At 46.3% G+C, this 24052-nt stretch overlaps 2 protein-coding genes across 11 annotated transcripts in view; one reads left to right on the forward strand and one right to left on the reverse strand.

Moving 5' to 3' along the window:
- Nucleotides 1-4027, reverse strand: part of SPAG9 (sperm associated antigen 9) — a 115241-nt gene extending 111214 nt beyond the window's left edge. For all 9 annotated transcript variants that reach the window (XM_048488224.1, XM_048488221.1, XM_048488219.1 and 6 more), the window contains exon 1: nucleotides 3573-4027. In XM_048488224.1, the coding sequence (XP_048344181.1) occupies nucleotides 3573-3878 (306 nt within the window). In that variant the 5' untranslated portion in view covers nucleotides 3879-4027. The remainder of the gene's footprint in view (nucleotides 1-3572) is intronic.
- A 13795-nt stretch (nucleotides 4028-17822) lies between these two features.
- Nucleotides 17823-24052, forward strand: LOC125428461 (nucleoside diphosphate kinase A-like). Of its 2 annotated transcripts, none has more exons than XM_048488597.1 (5): nucleotides 17823-17929; nucleotides 19163-19298; nucleotides 19721-19822; nucleotides 21491-21603; nucleotides 23038-24052. In XM_048488597.1, the coding sequence occupies exons 2-5, from the start codon at nucleotides 19170-19172 to the stop codon at nucleotides 23153-23155; spliced, it is 462 nt and encodes a 153-aa protein (XP_048344554.1). In that variant the 5' UTR covers nucleotides 17823-17929; nucleotides 19163-19169; the 3' UTR covers nucleotides 23156-24052. The 2 variants fall into 2 exon arrangements, with proteins under 2 accessions (XP_048344554.1, XP_048344553.1); XM_048488596.1 differs by lacking the exon at nucleotides 17823-17929 and adding an exon at nucleotides 17955-18021.

Genomic DNA, 24052 nt, shown 5'->3' on the forward strand with positions numbered 1-24052 from the left:
TAAGGCCTTTCCTAGCTCTGGCAATGAACTAAAACAGACCGTAGAGAGTATTAAGCCTATTCCACTTTAAGAGCGTATCTATATTTGTGGAAGAGGGACTGGCAGGACCTGCACCGAAACACTTGGTCAGGTGTTTGGAGGCCATTGTGAAATGGTTGCAACAGAGCAAGCTGAATCCTCAGAAGATGAAGATCCTGAGGTTAGGTCAGGAGGACAGGTGGGGGAAGACTGGCTGCTGAAATTGGATGGGGTAAGATTGGCAACTTCACCCACAGTCCGGAGTCTGGGTGTGACCTTGAACACTTACCTCATAAACCTTATAACGTTTATCTTCATTATCTATGGAGACCCAAGTCATGTGAACAGCCAAATGGGCATTCCACCATCTTCACCAGGTAAAGCAGCTAGCTCCCTACTTGTCTCTCACTGACCTAGCCACATTGATCCATGCAACAGCCACCTCCAGATTGGAATACTATAATTCACTCTATGCTGGGCTTCCCTTGAAGTTGCTCTAGAACAGGGGTAGGGAACCTGCGGCTCTCCAGATGTTCAGGAACTACAATTCCCATCAGCCCCTACCAGCATGGCCAATTGGCCATGCTGGTAGGGGCTGGTGGGAATTGTAGTTCCTGAACATCTGGAGAGCCGCAGGTTCCCTACCCCTGCTCTAGAAATTACAGCTGATCCAGAACACTATAATGGGAGTCCCCACTGAGACCCCAGTATGATAGAATATTATCTCCAGTGCTTCACCAAAGCTTTGAGTTCCAGATCAGGTTCAAGGTGTTGGTGTTGACTTTTAAAGCCCTGAGCGATCTGGGGCCCTCATATCTACAGGACAGCATCTCCCAGTACCACCTCTGGAGGACCCTACTTTCCCCCAGGAGTAACCTTCTGGGAATCCCCAGCACAAAAGACATCTGGCTGGCCTTGACCAGAGTCAGGGCTTTTTCTCACCAGCCTTGTGGAACACTGTACCATCTGAAAGTAGGACCCTGCAAGATATGGTACAGTTCTGCAGGGCCCTGAAAACAGAGATGTTCCGCCAGGGCCATGGTTGAGGCAGCCATGGTCTATAATCTACTCTCGCAACTCCTTCCTTTTTCCTTTTCCCCTGCTTTTTTGTTGATTGAGAAATTGAATATTTTAGAATTTAGAATGTGGGGGCTTATAAGGGGGTTTTTTTGTATCTTAGTGGGTCCCTTATTGGGACATCTTGATTTATTTTAAACAGCTGGGAAGCTCAAAGACCTAATAACACAAGTGGTTTTCAATTTAATTGTAGATATTTAAATTACTGATGTTTGGATTATAGTAGAGGGTTGATTATTAGATAGCAATTTTATTGGTTGTACTTTATATTGTATGATGTTGTTGTTGTTTACCAACTTAAGTCCAGCTTGCCAGGGTAGGGGGGATATAAATTTAAAATAAAGTAAAGGTAAACAGGTACTAAGGGTCATTCTTCAAAACTAGGCAGTGAATCACTATTCTTCTAAAATGTGTAATAGTAACCCCCAGGGTCCCAAAAGCTGACACATTTATTCAGAAAAGACAACCAGTGACTACTTGCTTGACAGAGCTGTTTCATTATTTTAATTTTTTTCCAGGTTTGCCTTTCACTGCTCATTCAGCTCAACAACTCTACATTAAAGTCACAATTTCAAACCTGAATCAAGGGGTTCAATGTAAACAAAAACATTTTCACCCCCAAGGTTATCTGTGACTGATATGCAAGGTCTAACAGTAAACAGATTTTGCTGCTTCAAGACCATATATGTGCACTTGTGAGGTAAATGAGCAAAAGATGGTGTGCATACATTTATTGACCACCTAACATATACAAATTTAATTAACTAACTAACTAACTATAACGACTACTGCTTTACAGATAATGTTCTACAGGTCTGGTAGACTGAATATACATAATACTATGTAGAACAGTGGAAAAATGACATCATCATACCAACTATATCCTTTCAAAGAGTTTGTGGAAGTTTTGCGCTTGTTGATGGACATTTGTGTGCCTGTCAAACATCCACAATGTCATACACAATAAGGAAAAAACAAGCACAGATAACCTCACTAAAGCACCAGCTCTGGACACCAAATATATGCATGAAATATAAAATGTCCACTTTTACCACAGTTTTTGTTCTATTCAGTATTTTTCACTCCACTGCTTTTGTCACACAAGGAAACATAACAAGGCAAGCCAAAGTTTCTATTCCTATCTCTTAACCTTAAATAATTTGGCACCTGTCAAATAAGTTGTTCATTTGAACACAGAACTCAAAGATACTCCACACAGTTGCTGTTCAATTCAGCAACAAACTACAACGAAGTGTGTTCAACATGCTACCTCTGAACTATTTGTGCTCTTGTACTCTGGAGTATTTTTTATTCTGAGTATCCACTACATCCAGGACCTGAAAAAACATTGTCTATTCTTAGCGATCAGCATCAACCATTTTAGGAAGTGCCAGGTCTGATCACACACTGAAAGTTAATAGTTCCCTTTTTCTAGTTTAATAAAACCCAATGACATCAACAGTAAAGGGACAATTATTTTTTAGTTTCGATACTATAGATTGCATCACTCAAAGTAAACAGGACATATGTAAACAAGTATGAATACAGTAGCTGTCTGCAGCTCTTCCCTTGCCATCAGGAGCTGGATTTGTGCAGAACTAAACTTGAAATCCCTGCACTGAAAACCTGAGCTCTTTCAAATGAGGTTATACTTGTTTTCTCCTCTGCAATAGCAGAAGTCGTGGACATAACTAGAAGAACAGAAACATGAGTGAGATAAGGGTGATTAGCCGTTGTCATAATTATGCTTCCACTTCCAGAGGAAAAGGGTTTTAGGATGTTCCTATCTAATTTCTTAATAAAAAAGCTGAGATCCTGAAGGAAAAGGCAAGTAACAAAAGCAACAGGGTGCCAAAGTAAAAAGAATACCATGCACATAAAATTTTCTTAGATACATGTTTCTGAATTCAAATATAAAATCAGTGAACGGCATTCACTTTGTTTTGCATTCAGATTTTTGTTGACATAAAATTTAGTTGGATCACCTGTTGCTTAGCTGAGATTCTTTTCATCCATAAGACCTGAAGACCATTACTGTGGTAGTTGTCAGCCTCAGGTAAAGGAAACATTAAAAACTAATAACCTTAAACAAGGCATGAATACAGGCTACCTTCCTATATCCAGCAACAGCCTTCAGCCTCATAGCACTGACATCTCTCCTGTACACCCACATGGACAGCATACTCCCTGTCACCGCATCCATCAGCTCCACTTCATTTATGTCAGAGATGCTGAGCCAATGTCCTTTGATTTCTACCTTGCCGGGTTTGGGAGCCCACCTCGCCTCCTTGGTCCCGCAACTGCCACACCCTGACTTGGGTTACCAGGAAGTTCCCCCATCTCCATCCTCAAACTTTCACTCACTCGCCTCTTCATCCAACCCCATTCTCGCCCTCTGCAACGAGACCAGATAGACCGGCTCGCCCTTTCTCGGTCCCAGCCTGGCGGCGCGACAGTCTGGGGCTCCCCCCACTCACCTCCTCAGCCTGCTTGCGCAGCGCCTTCTCCCGCTCGTACTGGGTGAGAAGCTGCTCGTTGTCGTCCCGCAGCAGCTCCAGCTCAACGCTGGTCTCCTGGCTGTGAGCGCAGACCGAGTCCAGGTTCTCCAGCACAGCCACCACCAGCGGCATCAGCTCGGCCACCACCTCCTCATCGTAGCGCCCGATGAGCCGCTCGAACTCGCGGTAGATGGAGCCCGCCAGCCCCGACACACGCTCCGACATCATGGCCGGGCCGGGGCCGCCCGGGTCCTCCTGGTACACCACGCCGTCCGCCAGCTCCATGGCTCCGGAGCACAGCGCCGACCGAACGGGCCGGGACGAGCGGGCGGGCGGCAAAAGCTTCTTTCCGGAGCAGCAGCAGCGATAGCAGCGCCTCCCTCTGCAGCAGGGCCTTGATTACAGCTCAGCGCCAGCGGGAGGGAGTCTGGCTGACAGGCGCGCGGCACTGACCTCACCCATGGCGCCGGGGAGAGGACGCGGGGCAGTGACGTCAGGCACGGGCTGGGTCCGGGTTGGCGAAAGAGGCGGGCATATTCGCGGTGACGTCACGGGGGCCGTGGGGAAGAAAGAAGGCTTTATTTATGTATTTTATTGGCGCAGAGTAGGGAGGTGGTGGTGGGCGATGAGCTTTAGAAGTGGATGGGCCGCAGGGGGCTTGGCTGGGGTTGAGTGGGAAGCGAGGAGTCTGACCCTCCTCAATAACAATTGTGTGGAACTTCCTCTAAGAAAGTGGCCTTTATATAACTACTCATGTCAATTCAGGTCACGTTTTACTGGTCATCTCGGACATAAGGAGATCGACACGAAACCGGTGCCATCCTAAAGATAGACTTAACACGGAAGATAACTTTCTTGTATATATCGTTCAAATGATGGGATACAACAACAACATAAAAGGGAGTGTCGCATATTTATGTTTGGGATATGAGACTCCTATCGCAATGGACCACGTTTCACCAAACGAATGTATACCGAATTCTTTGGGTCGCTAAAGTGGTGTGTTATATTTTTATTTCTGTCAGACGTTTATTTAAAACAAATGAAAGCCCACTTCCCCACCCGCAATCAAAGGGGATCTAGCGTGGAAAACAAAACCGTTTAAAGTCAAGAAATGTCAAGCATCAAAAAGCATCATAAAATGAAAAACACCCAGAAGGCTTAACAAACCTCTCCATGTCCTGACCAATTTTAATTGGATTTTTATTCTTGAGCAAAAAATAAAGCATTTCCCAAATGGAGAAAGTAGGTTTCAGTAGAACTTTGGAGTAAGCATGGACAGGATCCAACTACAAGGGAATCAAAGGGGGGGGGGTGCCATGGAGTAAGCATAGACAGGATCCAACTACAAGGGAATCAAAGGAGGGGGTGCCGTGGACCTTAGGGTTATAATGGTAAATTTGAACAATGTCAATATTGTAGTAATGCACTGCTGACCCAGCAGCACCGTGGTAGAACGTTGGAACGCCAACGGACCTACGGCCTTCTGGTCGCACCAAGACTTCAATTCCTCATCCCCCCCATGAGTCACGGGTCATGAACCGTCTGGCCTAGTCACCATGCAGGGACAATGGTCTTGCCCCCAGGTGAGGATTAGGCTCAGACGCTTACGCTCCTCTCCGCACGTAGCCAGGTGAGATCATGCATCACATGATGATCTCCCGACTCCTCCCCGCCTCCCGCTCTCCCGGAACTCCCCCCGGTCCCTCCCTCCCACTCGCCCCCGATAGAATAACAACAATAAAAGGTGCCAGGAACCAGCACGCTGGAGACTCGCTATGAACATGGACCTCCGGGCTCCCGCCAGTTGGCTATCTCCACCAGATGTTATCTCCTCCGGGTCTCGCCTCGGCTCTTACGCTTGACCACGTATCGCATCTACAAGCTGGTGCCGAAACCCGGGAATCCTCTAACCTCCACCCTGCTCACCGTCATTTCGGGAAAGGGTCACGATACCGAAGTCCGCTGGATCGGCGAGAGATCCAGGGACCACCGTTTCGGCATCGCCTTCTGTCCTCTGGATCGGCGCATCCAGAGACATCGCGTCCTAGGGACACTCTCTCATCTCATCGGAACACCGGTGAGTATGGGAGCTTGCAAAAAGCAGGGCTTATGACAAGCACGTTGACGAACTGAAAGCGCATAAATGCGGTAGGGTCCCCTGTGAAGAGAAGGGAGCTGCGCAAATTGGTTGCGGAGATTGACGCTCAGTGTCCCTCGTACCCCCAGGGGGGGACATTGAATCTTAAGGACTCGGAAACCATCGCGCGCACTCTTCGCATTGTGAGCCTCGCTCGCCTACGTCACTCGCTACTGACGTGGAGACAATGTTTTGTCGCCATCAGCTCCGCAAGTAGACCCATGGCTCCCTTTGGTTGTAGGCCGCCCTCACTTCGACATCTTTCACCTTCAATTTCAACCCTAGGGAATTTTCTCTATCCACTAAATTGGACGCCTGTCCTCCTTCTGCCCCCCTTGCTCCTTCGCCCATTTCCAAACTCTCTCAAGGTTCAGCCGCCCCCTCCCCTTGTCTTCGCCTTCATTTTCCTCAAGCCACTGCAGACTCCGCCATCACGTAATGGCGCTGGTTTCAAAACTCTCGCAGAACGTATTAGCCAATGATCTGCAGAAGAAAGAAACCCTGACGGAAGACGATGCCGATATTCTTGCATTGTCAGCCCCGGCCCATTTCACATTGAGATACCGAGGGGGAGGGTGGCGCCATTCGGCGGGTTGTCGAAAATCGCCCTTTAAACTATAACATCCTCACTGAGCTCTGCAGTTGCGATGCGTAGACGTAGGGAACTGCCTGTAGCCCCCACGTGAGAGGCAGGCATGTTGAGGCAATCGCGAGGGAATCACCTAATGGTTCCGATCTAATTGGAAACTTCACCTTTCGTGATGCTCCTGAGCTCCAGCAATAATTTAGATCTTGGGAAAGCGAACCCGCCAGCAATGTATCATAGGGGAGCCGCTACCGGGCGGCGCCTACACAGCCGGGCTCAGCTTTACGGCTTCGATGCTTTCGCCAACCCCAACGATCAGATTGTCCTGCCTGAGGCCTCTCTTACGGTCAGCTTCTTGAGTGCCTCTATAAGGTATTTTAACAAAGTCCCCAATGCCGGCCAGCCAACCCAGATTTTCTCTCCACCATCCGGCAAAAACCCCAAGAGCCCTATGCCGAAGTTTGTGAATAGGCTCCAGGAAGCGCTCAAGAGGCAGGTAGATAGCTAAGAGGCTCCAAACGAGCTCCTCATGCGCCTTAAAGAGAACGCTTCCACGGAGTGCCGCAGAGCAAATCACTGGGCCTGGGCAAAAATCCTGAACTGGCCGACATGCTTAAGGCTTGCCAGGACATCGGATCCTCCGCCCACCAAGCTAGCCTCCTCGCCGCAGCACTCTCCACCGGCGCGAGGCAGCCTCAGGATGCCTGCTTTAACTGGCGGGTAGACCCGGACACTTCCAAGGGGAGTGTAGGTAGCCCGGTGGGGGGGCCTACAACCCCGATGTGGAGGAGGGTCCTCCCCCAGGAGGAGAAGGCCACCTAAAACCCTCGCGCCCACGATGCCAGAAAGGTTTTCCCACTGGAGAAACCACTGCTCACTGGGAAACTCCCGCACTGGCGCCTCCCCAGCCCAGGACCAAGGAGGAGAATACTAGAGCAGACCCAAACACCAAGGCCCCCGCCAAAACCACCCCCCTCTCGTGGCATCTCGGCCAGATGCACCCAGCCCATCTCCTTTAAGTTCCCCTTAATGCAGGTTCTTGCAGGTCATTTCCCAACCCAGGCATGACGCAGCCCATCCTCACCGGGACTAAGCTAGTGCTGCCAAAGGCTCCTGCCGCTGAACAGGGACTGTCTTATCGTCCCCGGAGTGATCGACTCCATGCACTAAGGACCCATCCATCTCCCAAAAGTCTGGACAAACATCCCACAGGAGTTGCCTGCCGGAGCCAGCTGCGCCCAGTTGGATTCTTCTTGGCTCCCATGCGCTGCCCGGGCTACCGACTCCAATAAAGGCTACAAGCCCCAGCAGCTAACATGGCGCAGGCCTACACCCACCGTCGCAGAAGGTGGAGACGCCTATCGGGAGTCTCCCGCCCATACCTGGAGCTCGCCATAGAAGGGATGTGGCGTTCAAGGGCCTGGTGGACACCGGCGCTGATGTTACCGGCTATCAGAGCAGCCGGGAATGGGTCTCGGCCCAGTGGCTGACCCCGAGGCTTGCCCGCACATCTGAGGGGTGGGGGGGGAGACAAACCGCGAGACGGGAGCATCCGCCCTCACACGGTCAACAGCCCAGGACTCGAAGGCAGCTCGACAGTCCGCCCCATCGCTTTTAGACATCCATGTCAATCTCTGGGGAAGGGACCTCATGAGTCAGGTCAAAACGAATTTGGTCTGGGATGGGTAAAGCCGCCACAGATCATTGATCCCAATCAGGTTCCTTCCGCCAAAATTACTTTCTAACCTCGGGTGAAGAAAACTGTTTCCCTCTCCCCTCCTCTTCTCCTTCTGTTTTTCTCGGTCAGAGGCGGGAGGGCCACCTCTGGCTGACTGGGTCTCCCTGGATTAAAATCTGGGCCCGCCCTGATACCGCAGCACTGCCAGGACAGGCCCTAGGTTAAAAAGGGGCTGCCACCATTATGCCCCTAATACCTAAAACCTGTTTGGGTTATGGATGCCCAGCTGCCTGGCAACTTTATCAATACTAATGCTAGCGTCATATGCTTAGCCGAAACCGCCTCTTAAGTGAGCTGTCCCTGCAGGCTGCAATTCCCCAAGATAATTCGGATCACAAAACTTTAGCACCATCCAGCTTCCTGCGTTAGCCACTGTCAATGTAAGTGCAACTCCCTTGCAAAGAAAAAAACCCCCCTTTTTTTGTTTGTGTGCTAGGAATCTGCCTCTAATCGCCTGATTGTATCGTTCTCCGGATGCACCTATCTCCTCCCCAAAAGGTGCTTCCAAAAGCCCCTTTTGTGTTGCTGATTAAGCATGCATACCCACAATCTCTGTAGGACCCGGCCTGTCCCCTCCCCTCTCGAGAGCCTGGACCCTCGCCTTGACGCACCCTGATGACGCTCTGAAGCTAATTCCCACCAGGGTCGCCTACCTCCTGCCCTCCCTGTCAAACAATTAAAGAAAGAGGGAGTAGGGCGGCTCCCCAGTAGGATTGCATTAAAAGCAACCTTCACAGGCTGCAAAACAAGCTCTTCTTATATTAAACTCTAAACTCTAAACTCCCAACTCAAACAAAACCCGGATCCTGATCTCCTCATATCCGGCTCTAGAACTGAGCCTGGCGGGACCTCGGGCCCCCCCCCCATAACCTGGGGAAAGGGGGGGTGTTTCAGTCCCTCTTCCTACAGGTCCCTGTGGACTCCGGAGCCCGCCATGACAGGGCTAACCCATGGAATGGCTTGTGGAGGAAACCAACCCCATCCCGGAGATGGAACACATCTCTCTAAAGGATCCACCAGCGGTCTCAACAGGAACAGCTGGCCGCCAACGCCTTAAAGACCTCGAATAATGACCTGGGGAGACGTCTATACGACTACCAGCTAAGCTCCTAGAGTCAAGCCAAGGGCCAGCAAGACCACCCCGACACATTCGAGAACCTCTGTGCCGCTCTCTTTGCGATGATCACCACCAACTCGGGCGGGCCACCATCCTTTGCCTGTTTCCAGCTGCCTCCTGCCGAAGCGATGCGATCGGCCACCCCCCTGACGAAGCTTTCACCAGACCAACATCTGGGAGCAGTTTGCTGCCGCTGCCAACGCCTCCATCTTTCTGCCTGGGCTAGTACCTAGGGAGTCGGGAGCCTGCTAAGCTCCTGCCTGCCCCTCGGCCTGCAAAGCGCCCGGAGACTTCCTAGCGGGAGGCCCGCTGGGCTGGGCCCCCCCTTCATGCAATTTCATCCATCAGGGTATTCTATGAGCTCCGACTGGGGACCCGCCGCCCAAACCCTTCGGCCATGCTCTCTCCTTTGTCACCAAGACTGTCGCTAACCACGAATCTAACACCTCCGCCTGCATCACCGGGCGCAGCTAAACGGGGAACCGAATCGGGCTCCATTCATCGGCTCTCGGCCAATTGGAACCGTGTACACACATGGAGGATATTCCTCCCATGTTCGGAAACATCCTGCTCCCTAGGGGCTGGTTCTTGGACCTGCATGGGAGAGAACGCTTTAATTACATTCCCTTCACCGACTCTCTGTCGGAACTCTTTGTTGCCTCTAGTCGCCTCACCATCGCCCTACTCCCAGGCTCCACCCCTGGAGCCCTGACGCTGACGCCGTCACTCCGCTCTGCCTTTCAAGGTCTCCTCCTGTCGGAGCGACGCTGTCGCCCTCTCCTCAAGCGGAGTTCGCCTCCCTCGCAACTTCCCCAGTGGGAGTCCTCGGACTCGGGCTTCTTATAATGTTAAGACTATTGGCCGGGCTGGCCTGTGCCCTTGCGAAGTCCATCAACTCCACCTCCATTGCTCTGGATGCTCTTACCTCGGAAAGCAGCAGGTGTGGAACTTCACAAGCTTACCCTAGACAATCGTACGCTTATTGATTACTTATTGTTATTACATCACCAAGGTTGTGAGAATGTACATAATATGTGTTGTCATGACCTTCATAGATAATTCCCAATTGATCTATAAGGAAAGTACGTGAGCTGCAAGAAGTTGTATCTAATCTGAAATATGATGTTTTGCCCCATTGGTGGTCAGCCCTCTGGAGCTGGCTGCCGGGAGGATGGTTGAGTGCTATTGTGCAGCCCCTTGCATTGGTTTAATTGTGTGCCTCAAGTATCGGATCTTGTTTCGCTCCAATGTGTGTCTAATATTGCCTGTAACGTGTGTAAGAAGCCCCTCGAATTTCCCCTACCCCGCAACCAAGTTCTAATGTTACACAAGCAGCTCGGTCAGCTTGACCAGACGGGCGGAGGAGACAAGCCGCCCTTCAAATCAACACCCCTTAGCATTTCGGTCCCCCGTCTAAAAAGTAAAAAAGGAGGAGATGTAGTAATGCACTGCTGACCCAGCAGCACCGTGGTAGAACGTTGGAACGCCAACGGACCTACGGCCTTCTGGTCGCATCTCACACTTCTACTCCTCATCCCCCCCTATGAGTCAATGGTCAGTGAACTTACAGAGCCTGGCTCAGTCACCGGGCGCAGGGACAATGGTCTTGCCCCCAGGTGAGGATTAGGCTCAGACGCTTACGCTCCTCTCCGCACGTAGCCAGGTGAGATCATGCATCACATGATGATCTCCCGACCTCCCGCCTCCCGCTCTCCCAGAACTCCCCCCGGTCCTCCCTCCTACACGCCCCCGATAGAATAACAATAAAAGGTGCCAGGAACCAGCACGCGGGAGACTCGCTAGGAACACGGACCTCCGGGCTCCCGCTGCTGGCGATCTCCACCAGATGTTATCTCCGCGTCTCGTCTCGTTCTTACGCTGACCACGTGGGTCGACTACAAATATGATTACGTTTGGCAGGCTAATGGCAAGAACTAGAAAAGATGGAGTGGAGCTGATACCAAAGGTGGGGGTGTGAGGTAGAATATTAAATTATTATAATGGCTTTTCAAAAGTGAAACCTGTTGGCATGTGGGTGAAAAATGTGCAATATTACAATCAGAATCTTTACAATAATAGTGGGTGCCTACAACCTGGACATTTCGGATCAGAATCTTGTGTCCTAAAATGGGGATGTGGGGTAGGGGCACTAAAATATTGTTTGTAAAAATGAAGTAAAAACATCTTACCCTCACCAACAAAAAGTGAGTCTGATTTGTAATTGTTCTAAACATATGTACTCCATAAAGAAAAGGATGTGTGGTGTTGAGGGGAAATCGTTTTGTGCTAGGGACAGGAAAGGCTCTCTTGGCTTCCTTAGAAGAGGAATGGCAACAGCTGAGCCTGGGAAGGATGCCCACACTTAAATCTTGCTATATTTTGAACAAGTTCCAGCACCACTGGTGTGCAGGCTTATAGCCACATTTATTGGGGGGCCTGACAAGGGCAATGCCCCTTCTCAAAAGTGTTGTGCCCAACCACCCATCAGGGGCATATTTATTGTAGGGCAAGCATGGTACTTGTCCTAGGTGTCCAGGTGCCATGGCCTGCACTGCTGCTGGGAAAGCTTGGCAGGGCTGGTGGAGACAGGCCAGGCAGACAGTAGAGGGAAGCCCCACAGAACTGGCCTAGGGGGTCTCGACAAAGCCAAGTGGCTTTGGCCAGATCCCTTGCCTCTGTGGTGGGGCTGCGCTCAGCCAGCCAGCCAGCCAGCCAGCCACTGCCACCCCCACCCCCACCACCCCGCGGTTGCTGCTGCTGGTGTCCGGTGGCTCTCTCCATGAAGGCAGCAGCAACCGCAGCCGCTGGCAGGCCCAAAGCCAACGAGCATGGCCCAAGCACAGGGAGAGCCACCAGGCGCTGTTTCACCTTACCGTCCCTCTGACCTTCTGGCGCGTGGCCCAGGCCAAGGGACACGCCCCCTGCCCTGCAGGACAGCTCTGGAGTTGCAGGGCAGGGGCATGTCCCCTAGCCCGGGCCATGCGCCGGAAGGTCGGAGGGACGGTAAAGCGTTCGGGAAAGGGAGGAAATGGCGCCTTCCAGCCGCTGCCGTTCGCACGGCAGCGTTTGGAAGCCGCTTTTTCCGAAAAACAGCGGCTTCGCAAACAGCAGCTTCACGCCGCTCGGGGGTTGCAAGGCTGCCACTGCTGTGATGCAGCGGCGGCGGCCATGCGAACCCCTCCCCAGCCCGGAAACCCCACAACCCCCCACAAAAAGATTTGTTTCTCTTTTTTCATTTTTTCAACGTAGTGCATCTCCTACAAAATAGAACATAAAATTCAATTACATACAATAACTTCATGATAAACACCTACCTTAACAAGACCAGTAGTAATCTCTAAACACTATGACAATGTGAACACAAACCTATTAGCTTATTCGTGTAAATGGAAGAAAAAGCATTAGAGAAGATGAGAAACACTTATTTATTGGGTCTGTTGCACACATTTCCACTAGAGAGCAGCAAAGCCTTATCATTTAATTAGAAACAAAGTTTCAAACGATTGATACTGGATTTAAGTCAAACAAATAACCTTTTAAAACTGATTTTATAACCCTCTTATGAAAAGCTCCTTTTTTTGTAAAGGTGTTTGGTGAAAACTTTCATCAATCAGGTATCACAAATGGTAAACTTATATTAGAGCTCGATACTGTTATCCATTGATTCACCTCAGTAACTGTTTACTCTGGTCCATTTATGGCTAATTACTAAATGATCTCAGCATTTGTCTTTGTTCTCTTATTATAAATGCAGCTCAAAGAACATGGATATTTATCTCCTGATGCAAAAAGAATACTCATCTGCCCAGTAACTACTATCAGTCCTTCTTTCTGTGGAAGTTTTTTTGCAAAATGAGGGATGGGCTCAACAAAGAAGTTATAAAAAAAATAAGGAGGAACATACTGGTGCTGTTTGATCTTACCACAGTGTTTGAGGTTGTCGACCATGACCTTTTGACCCACCACCTGGCTGCTTCCGGGGTGTGGGGCACTGTCCTTCAGTGGATTGCCTCGTTTCTCCATGTTAGGGGTCAGCAGATATAATGTGGGGACCAGGCTTCCCAAAGGTCCCCGCTTTATTGCGGGGTGCCCCAAGGGGCCCTGTTATCCCCGCTCTTGTTTAATGTGATCCTTTGCTCAGTTGGTGCGGAGTTTTGGAATGGTCTGCCATCAATATGCTGATGACACCCAGCTCATTCTGTTGATGGAGGGGGGGCAACCTCTGCCCCTGCGGCTCTACAGCATTGTTTGGGGGCGGTCGCTGGTTGGTTGAAGCAGAGCAGGTTAAAACTTAATCCATCGAAGACAGAGATCCTTTGGCTGAGCCATGGTGAGGGGTTTAGGGATTTCCAGCCGCTGGTATTGGAAGAGTTCTCTTTAGCCCCGACCTCCTTGGCCTGCAGTCTGGGGGTCCGCCTGGATTCCTCCCTCTCTATGGAGGCCCAGGTGGCCCATGTTACCCAGATTACCTTTTTTCATCTTCGCCAAGCCCAGCAGCTGGCTCCCTACCTCTCCCAGACAGACCTGGCCACGGTGATCCATGCAATGGTCACCTCCAGGCTAGACTATTGTAACTCACTCTACACTGGCCTTCCCCTTTGGCTGATTTGGAAACTGAAACTGGTCCAACATGCGGCAGCTTGGCTTCCTACGGGTGATTCCTTTAGTGATCACATCACCCCCATGTTGCACCGCCTACATTGGCTCCCAGTAGAATTCCGGATCAACTTCAAGGTGCTGGTATTGACCTTTAAGGCCATTTGCGGCCTGGGGCCCTCATACCTTTGTGACCATCTTGCCCCATATGCCCCGAGTAGGCCTCTGCATTCTGCAGAGGCAAACCTGCTGGTAGTCCCTCACCCCTCGATATGCAGCTGGCCTCTACTCAGGCCAGAGCTTTTATGGCCCTGGCCCCTGCCTGGTGGAACACTCTTTCGCCAGCTGTTAGGGCCCTGCAGGACCTCAGTGAGTTTTGCAGGGCCTGTAAAACTGAGTTGTTCGGGCTTTTAGAGAGGCTGACTGCGAATTGCCTGCCCCCTCCTGATGCCCGGTACCACATTTTTATACCAAGTCTGGCATTGCCTTTGTATTATACTTGTACCATCTTGGCACTGCTGCCCCGCCCCCCGCTCCTGGCCTTAGGATCGGACGCCATCACTTTGATTCAATTCAATTTTTTAATTGACTTAATTTCTTAATTAATGTGGGTTTGTGATGCTGCTGCTGTGATTTTAAGGGATTTTAATCTTTATATTTGTAATATATAATGTGTATTTAATTTTATTGCTGTATTGTATTTGGATTTTTGTTGTGCACTGCCCAGAGCCCCTTGGGGATTGGGCGGTCTATCAAATTTAATAAACATCAACAACAACAACAACAACAGATGATGATGATGATGATGATGATGATGATGATGATGATGATGATGATGATGATGATGATGATGATGATGATGATGATGAAAAATTACACTGGAAGGAAGGTTCATGTGTATATGTGAACCAGCTTCTAAAGATTCTGTCTCTTAGCTCCTTGCTGTTTGAAGTGTGATTGTGTGCGACTGTACTACAACGGTTGGCACTGCTTACATTTTGTATCTGCTGAGTTATGTTTGATGAGGTAGAGTAATGCAGGCAGGCCTTTTGTCATTGATATGCATGGATTGGCAACATCTGTGCATGATTAATATGCATGCATTGCCTGATATGCAGTGCTGTGCCATGATTTCGTGTGTATCAGTGATGTTGCCGTGGATGCATTGAGAATGCCTGTTTCTGCTGTTTTAGTGCCATGAATTTACTTTAGATTCTCTCCTGGAAGTACACAGTATATGCTACATCATTATTACACAGAGAGTTACCAGTTTAGCATACCCATCGGATCACTCTGCAAGTTTTGAAATGAAAATAGATTTAGCAGCTCATAGTCAGATGACACTGGGAAGCCTGGAGTAGCACTCTATTTTTCATCCTATCCTACCTCAGGGTTACCATGACAGTATCCTTCTGATATCCTTGAATGGTGACAGGATACACAGGTAGTAAACAAAGGTAAATAGCAGTGAGACTTTTTATGGCCCTATAAACAGATGATTAGAATTGTGCACCCCATTTAAAAGCATCTCATCAACATTAAAAATGGAGGGAAATATTGACACTAGATATGCAGACAAAAACAGATGACTTGTGTTAGCAGACACAGGCTCAGTCAAGTTCTGTAGGTACTTGTGTTCCTAGGAGCAAAACTGGGAATTAAAAGGCAGAGGAGAAAAGGATCAAGGGCATTCACAAGGGTATTAAGTGTTGAAAATCCAGTGGGTAGATTAAAAGACCAACCATGAAAGGTATAAATAAAGATGACAGGACAGAGCAGTGAAAGGATAATGGAGGCAAAGAAACCAAAATTATCCAATGCAACGGGGAATGTAAAGAACAAACTGTGTGTGTGAAAATATGGAAGACAAGAAGAAACTGTTGAAAAAAGTAGGGAAGTTGGGAATATTAAACTTATTGAGATAGAAAAGCAGATATGTACTGACTCAAAAGGAAGAAAAGTAATTACTGCTTCAAAAGGGAAAAAAGTAATTAATATCCTAGTGGCATGACATGACAGCAGAAATCAGTACCTATGCCTGTTATGTAAAAATTATGAATCAAGAAGATTAAAGGAGGATTTAAACAAATGAAGGGAATAAAAATTCAGTTTCTTCCTGTCAGACTCCACTGTCAAGGCCAGAATTCGGGGGGGGGGGGGGGGGGGGCTCACCTCCCAGCTTCTCCTTTTCCAGGATGCTTGTGTGCACTGCCTCAGCAACGGAGAGGAGGGAGGGTACCCCTCAACCTGGTTCCCTTTCTCTGCGTCCTCTATCTGTCCCCTAGATTTAAAGACAAGACATGACTTCCTTCTTCCATGACTGTCTCCATGCAGGCCTTTCAAAGGAGTACATGGAGCAGGACTTCCCGGGATTCCACCAATGTACCCCAAGCCCCTTCAGTGACTGGCCTCCCAGCCAATGGTCTGTCATCCCTCCACCCTCTCCAGCTTGCTATTTCCCTAGGCTACAAGTCTTTTAAAGGTCATACTATTGACCATAGTATCCTGCTGAGCTGTCTCTCAGCATTGGGACTGAAGGGCACCATGTTAAGGTGGTTCAAGTTTTATCTGAAAGGTAAGTCTCAGCAGGTAGTGTTGGAGGATTTCTGCTTTGCCTCATAGCCATTGGCCTGTAGCATGCCACAGGGTTCAATTTTATTCCCCCTGCTATTTAATATCTATATGAAGCCACTGAGAGAGGTCATCAGGAGGCATAGCCTGCTGTGTCACCAATATGCAAATGATACCCAAATCTACCTTTCTTTTTTACCTAATTCTGAGAATGTGTGGCGTAAGTAATGGACTGGATGAGGGTGAACAAGCTGCAACTTAATCCTGGCAAGCCAAAGGTTCTCTAAAATAGCAGAAAGACAAATCAAGAACTCAGACTCTCTCATGCCTTGGATGGGGTTATACACCCTTGAAAAACAGGTTTGCAGGGTTTTTTTTTTTCAGAGCAATTGCATTAGAAAAACAGGAGGATGTGATGGCTCAAACAAGTTAAGAACCTTTGCCAAATTTTGTCTGGTGTGTCAGCTGAGCCTGTTCCTGGTTCAGTCAGATCTATCCAGGCCAGTGCAATCCTGTGGTCAGTTACTTCAGTCTAAAACCATTGAAATTAATGCATAACTTGCGACAGGATTGCACTGCTGGTTACATGTAGACTGAACTATTGCAATGTACTCAACTTGGAGCTGCCCTTGAAAGTGTTCAGAAATTGCAATTAGTGCAAAATACTGTGGCTAGAATACTTGTCGGGCCATCAACTGGGAGTATGTGAGCCCAATACTTGAACAATTGCTGTGACTCCCTATCCAATCCTGAGCCCAGTTCAAAGTGTTGGTTTTTGTCCTTTAAAGCCCTGACTTTCCCATAATGGTTTTGTTTGTTTGTTTGTTTAAGTGCAGAAATGTGTGTGTGTGGAGGCTCAGTGGAGGCTCAGTCACAAATATCAAATCATCCCAGATATATGTCTTCCACCTCAGTGAGCATTAGAACAAGCTTTTGAATCCATGGGGTGTGCCAAGGACACAAGGGACATGAACTGTTTTTAAGTCTTAGACGGATTAATGCTATAAGAGGCTCACAATAAGGAGACAGTAGACAGCATCTCTTTTTGCCGTCAAGTCGCAGCTTGACATGGCGACCCTGCAGGGCTTGCCATTGTCTGTCTCTGTGTCACAACCCTAGTACTCCTTAGCACATAGGAAGTGTCTCGAGGTCAAATAATTCTTCTGTTTATCCCAGGATTTTCACATATTGACAGCTTGCATTATTTTTTGAAGTTGAACTGGAGATGCCCCGGATTAAACCTAGGACCTTATACATGTAAATCTTGAACCGCACTGCTAAATTACAGACCCTCTGAAAGTTCCGTATATTGAAGATGTTTGTGTTTCTGGAAAGTTTTGAGAAGTTTGAATATAGAAATCATTTAAGAGAGTATATACAAGAGACCACAGATGGTAAGGAGCGAGCCAGGAAGTTAGCTCTGCTTTGCGAATTAGTGGCCCAACGGACAGCTGTTGGACAGAGGGGGATGAAGGGGCGTGTATTCAGTCAAAATTAACCTTGGATGTGGGCTGGCTGAGGCTTAAAGCATCAGTGGTGTTAGTATAGCTGCCGGTGCCAGCTCAGCCAGCTCAGCACAAGCAAGCAGGTATGTACACTTATGCAATTCTAGCCAGGATGGATGAAGCTTGGATGGCAATTAGCAAATGGGGGGCCCAGGCGGATCGGAAGATGTCTGAGGTCTGTTTGGAGGTGATGAGGTGTAATTCTGCTGAAAAGATTAATGAGAATCCTCTGTGGAAAGGATGCAGAGGGATGGTAATGGAATGCAGCTGAAGAAATCCAGTTTGATGGAGTTCATTAGATCAGAGATTCTGGAATGCCTAAAATATCTAACCGTCTGAAGAAGAACTCTAGTGGAATAGCCCTGTTTGTCAATTGCAACAAAAAATAAAAAGGAATATTTTGGCACCTTAAAGATTTACACACATTTTATTCTAGCTTGAGATTTAATGGACATTTAAGAAGTCCCTGAGGAGATGATATATGATGAAAAAGCTATATGGAACAAAGTGCCTGCACTTTTCTGCAAAGGGATTTGAGATCTGAAGAGCATATGTGGCACATTTCTGTGAGCTTATAATAGACAAATGAAATGAGTTTGAATGTGTTTTATAACCAAAATCATTGATGACTTCTCCAATACCAGAGCTTAAATGCATTTGCATGAACTAGGTTCCAGTGAATAAATTTCAAGTAAATGTATTCAGGATCCAAGTACAAGATTAGAATGATATTAGATTGTTGGGAATCATGAAGCATAAAGTGCAGTATTCCTGCAATAAATTTGTTCATTCTGTACTGTCAGGGAAATGAAGTAAATTTACTGTGTTTCAGATTGAAAACCTGAAGGGGGAATCTTCATTCTTTTAAAATTACTTTTTAGATGTTTCTGGGCAAACATACTATATTATCACAATGTGTTCTGAGAACTTATTTAATATGCCTGTCCTACCTGATCAAATGTTTGGAAAAGATCCTTTCAGTTTTCTTAGTGCTAATGTTCCATTACTGCATAGCTTGGATTATTTCTGTCATATATAATATATAATTGACTGTAAAATTTATGTATTCTTCCTGCCCAACATGTTTACATATTTTACCACTGACATACCTGTGCAACTATTGTTAGCCTGGGCTTTTCTTGATATGATACAAATATACTATGTGCACTATGATTTAATTAATTAAGCCGATGCCTTTTTAGCAGTTTAATACTGAAACATAGCACTGAGGTAGAATGTATTTTAGAGTATCTATAGCTCCATTGCACCCAGACTTAATTCTTGATTCTTTTGCCTCTATTTGCTTTTCTGTGTAGTGGCATAATGGCTTCTATTTCTGAACGCACTTTCATTGCTATTAAGCCTGATGGAGTACAGCGGGGCTTAGTGGGAGAAATTGTTAAGCGATTTGAACGGAAAGGATTCAAACTGGTGGCTATGAAATTAATACATGTAAGTGTTCCTCTTTGGTGATTCCTCTATCAAGATAACACCATTCATTAGATGTAAATGTCATTTACTCTGCCTATGAAAACCTGCTATTTTGGAGTCTTTCCAATATCTAGGGGAAGATAAAGCTATTCGGAGCACACTAATTTTAGCAAGCGGATTTCTTTAATCTAAAAGAAATATCCTTTGAGGTATATTTGAAGCTTAATGCTTCACATGTCCTCAGATACAGTTTTGGCACAGAGTTGGTGAAAAGCACTATGCAAAATTACATTACAGATTTTCACAAGCTAAGTCAGTTAGTTTACTGATATGGTGTTGACCCAATCTTTCACAACTCAGCATGCAATATAAAGATTAATACTACTCCTGTGGTTACTCTAAAATGGTACAAGATGTTCTTAAGTTCTTTGTTTTCCTTGTAGGCCTCTGAAGACCTTCTGAGAGAACACTATATTGACCTGAAAGACAGACCATTCTATGCTGGCTTAGTTGAATATATGCACTCTGGTCCTGTGGTGGCCATGGTAAGTTTTAGAAAAAGATGTGTAGTATGAACTTCATTTGCTCTGTGGGCTCTTGTCTGAATGCTTATTATTTGAACTCTTAACAAAAATTAAATTTCTACTGAAAATGAGAAAGTTTAAAAGAACCTGATATTAATAATGGACAAGATCATAAAATTAGAGAGAGTCTAGATTATAAAGTTTGAACCAGAAAAGTCATTTGTGAAATGTTGGAAGAGGGAAGCATGATAAAGGAACTCCATATATGTCAGTAATTAAATTCAAAATATAGTAAAAATGGTGAATAGAGTTTAATGTGCTTGTGTCAGTAGACAACTATCAAGGTTTTCTTCAATTAAAAATGAATGTGATGACATTCATGTTATCTGCAAATGTTAGGATAAATATTGCAATGCCATTCTAATCAGAATTACACCTTATGTATGAGCCTGTTTGTGCTTCAGGGGCATTATTGAAATATACCACCTTAGAAAGTGAGAACAAATTAGAAAGGAAGAAGATTTTTAAAGGCATGCAACTGTCATGTCAGAGATTGGTTGCACTTTCCACTGGTGTTTCCAGATATTCATGGAACTGCAATTGGCACAGCATTACTATCTGATGTGTCCCTTCTGCTTGAAGAAGGAATTTTCTTTAGCGAGCAACAGTGTTGAATCCTGAGACAGTTCAATAGCCCTCAAACAAAAGGACTTTCTTAAGGAGGGTGTGTGTGAATCTAATTCAACAAATTAGTAGGTCTAAGAAGAAGAAGAAGAGTTGGATTCATATCCCCCCTTTCTCTCCTGGAAGGAGACTCAAAGGGGCTTACAAACTCCTTTCCCTTCCCCCCTCACAAGAAACGTCCTATGGGGGGGAGAGAGAGAGAGAGGGAGAGAGAGAGAGAGAGAGAGAGAGAGAGAGAGAGCGAGAGAGAGCTCTGAAGAACTGTGACTACTTCAAGGTCACCCAGCTGGCATGTGTTGGAGTGCCGAAGCTAATCTGATTCACCAGATAAGGCAGAACAGGGAATCAAACCCAGTTCTCCAGATTAGAGTGCACCTGCTCTTAACCACTACACCACGCTGGCTCCTTGAGATGGTGATCTTGTCAAAGACCATCCTTGAGATGATGGTCTTGCCAGAATAACAATTCTTGATGCAGTTTCAGACAAGCATCACTTGGGTATTTGTTGCTTAATAATCTGTCATGTAAGGCAGATATACATATGTAAGTCCCATACAACTTAAAATATGGAATTAACTGCCAGAGTATGTAAGACTAGGTCTGGCTACTAGGCATGGTGACTAAAGAGAACCTCCACATTCAGAGACAGGGAGCCTCTGAATATTAGTGCCAGGAAGCGGCATAAAGGGAAAGCCTTGTCCTGTGTGCCCTGTTGTCAGCCCTCCAGAGTTTGGTTGGTCATAGTTTGAGACAGGATGCTGAACTAGAAGGACCACCAGCCTGATACAATAGGGCTCTTCATAAGAAAATCACTAGGGTTCATATGCATATAATGTAATCTTGGATTGTGTCCATTGTCTGTAACAGCTTTTAGAAAGCCTGAAACCGAATGCTTCATCTTCTGCATACATTCACTTTGTGTACAAAAATATAATCAGAGAAAATTGGCCCTCTAATTTGTATTACGAGAATCACTTTAATCTGTTTTTGTATGTGTGGTCAAAGGTATGGGAAGGCTTTAATGTCATTAGGACTGGAAGAGTAATGCTGGGAGAAACTAACCCTGTAGATTCCAGGCCTGGCACAATTCGTGGAGACTTCTGTGTACAAGTTGGCAGGTAAAGGCTAACGTTTCCTTTCATCAAATTCCCCATCTCTACCCCCTTCTGTCAGCCTCATTCCCTCAATATGAACTTCATCCCTTGCTAACTGTTCCACCTTCCGCATCCTGTCAACTGGATATCATTCCCCATTCAACACTCATTTGCTGACTCCCCTTTTCTTGTCTCCATATGTACTACACCCCTATGAAACCAAACCTCCACTGTAGAACCCAGCAGATGCCCAGCGCATGGCCAAGAGAACCAAACCTTTTCCTGAGACCTTGTTACAGAATGCTAAGCAGATATCTTCCTGGCTGCTGAAGCTGGCTTAGTTACTTCAGTGGATGTTATTTATTTATTTTATTAATTTTAATGTCCTGCCCTTCCCGCCCAAAGGAACTTGTGAAGAACTGACAAGATCTTGGTGGGTACCACACTTTCGCTCATATCCCATTCCCTGCACTATTCCTTCTTTCCTGGAAACTCCCGTATCCTCACTTTTCCCTGCCTTTTTATGTTTCCCACCCACCCACCGTTCTACCTACCTTTTATTTCTTCCCCATCTTCAACTGTGGCTCATTCCGCACGTGCAGAATAATGCACTTTCAAACTGCTTTCAGTGCTCTTTGAAGCTGTGCGGAATAGCAAAATCCACTTGCAAACAGTCGTGAAAGTGGTTTGAAAACGCATTATTTTGCATGTGCGGAAGGGGCCTGTGTGTATTATATTTATTATTTACTCCCTTCACTTATATCCTGCCTTTCTTCACAATGGGGGCCATCTTACATCATTCTCTTCTTCCCCATTTTGTCTTCAGAACAGCACTGTGTGATTAGCTAGGCTCAGAATATGTAACTGACCAAGGTCACCCCGTGAGCTTCAACGACACAGTGGTGATTCTAAATTTTGAATCTCCCAGATTTATAGTCGGAAGCTCTAACCACTATATTTAACACTAGCTTGTGTGGGGTAGCTGTTGTTGCATAGTAGTGAGCAGCTGGGCCTGAGTGAATCATGCAAGTCACATGGTAGCAAGTAACAGTGGTTGTGGCCCCAATTAATCCTCTTTCAAAGGCTAAAACAGTGCTGGAAAGGATCCATCCCCTCCCCTTTACTGAGAGAAACCAAGGCAACTTTAATTGCTAGATATCTTGGGTTGTTTAAGTTGTGTGTACTGTACAAATTGCTTTTAACATATAGGATATTTATTGTTGTTTTAATTGTAGTGGTGTTTTTATGATATTGTATGCCGCCCTGAGCCCCTTTGGGATGGGTGGAGTAAAAATCCATAAATAAATAAATAGATAAATAAAATCAAGGCTTCATAAAATTGTTGTGGTTGACTAGCAATGGCCACTGAGGGCATCAATTTTTGACAAGATTGGGCAGTTAGGCCATGCCACTTGTCCTCCTGATTATATTCTAACCCATTATTTTTTCCTTGTTTAGGAATATAATTCATGGGAGTGACTCTGCAGAAAGTGCTGAGACAGAAATTAACCTATGGTTTGCTCCTGAAGAAGTGGTTGACTACAGAAGCTGTGAGCACCCATGGATCTATGACTAAAATTGATTAGTCGATTGCTTATCCCTTCACTCCTTTGACTGTTGATCTTGAAACAATTCCTACCTCCTTTATCCTTTTTTGGGTTTTATCCCCTTCAATGTACTTGTTTGCACATTTGTGGAAATATTCTTCATGTGATTTAAAGTATATGTGCAATCCTTTTTGTGTGTGTTCTGGTTGAAGAAAATGCTTTACTGACTGGATTGCATTGTACTTACAGTTAGAAAATGCCAAGGAGTAATGGATGTGGGGAAAGAGCACAGTTTTCACCACTAAGCTCTTATTAAGCGGTTGCTCAGTTGCACATACCTTATTTTGTTACCATAGATCAATTGTAGCCAATAGGCTCTATCTAATATTTGTGCATGAGAGGTAGATGAGAAACTGCTGTGTAAAAACTGTGGTTTTGACTGTAGAGTATATTATATAGGAGATTTGGCATCAAATAATATATTGTCTAGAGTAGTTGAATTACTGTTCTGTTTGCCTAAAAGCTAACAAAGCACGGTACTGCTGTATAAACCATTGCACTATGAAATAATCTGAATGTTGTGTAAATCACTGCAAACTGAAGAATTATGGAACACGAGACTGAACTATCGGTATAACAAATGTTGGCAAAGTTCAAGCTTGTTTGAGTGTTGAGTGGATATGCAGTTGATGCTAATACATTTTGCAATTAATGCTTATACAGATGGTTATTAATTTTTTCCTCCTTCACTTTAGAATTGATCCTTTGTGCCATTGGAAAGCAGGATTAATCTGGCAGTTTATGCAGCGTGCTTGTATGAGAACAGGAGATTAACAAGAAGGCTGATCAGTAATCTCTTCCTTCTGTCACTTATTTCTATCACTTTGATATTGAAAACATGTGAATTATAGATTTCCTTCTTCAAA

Source organism: Sphaerodactylus townsendi, linkage group LG03 (genome assembly GCF_021028975.2).
Source record: "Sphaerodactylus townsendi isolate TG3544 linkage group LG03, MPM_Stown_v2.3, whole genome shotgun sequence".
Taxonomy (NCBI): domain Eukaryota; kingdom Metazoa; phylum Chordata; class Lepidosauria; order Squamata; family Sphaerodactylidae; genus Sphaerodactylus; species Sphaerodactylus townsendi.

Excerpts from the sequence above, each read along its gene's own strand:
- LOC125428461 (XM_048488596.1), top strand. The coding sequence starts at position 17,963 with ATGAAGCTTGGATGGCAATTAGCAAATGGGGGGCCCAGGCGGATCGGA. Across the intron at positions 19,823-21,490 it reads CTGGTCCTGTGGTGGCCATG|GTATGGGAAGGCTTTAATGT; the intron begins GTAAGTTTTAGA and ends GTGTGGTCAAAG. Across the intron at positions 21,604-23,037 it reads TTCTGTGTACAAGTTGGCAG|GAATATAATTCATGGGAGTG; the intron begins GTAAAGGCTAAC and ends TTCCTTGTTTAG.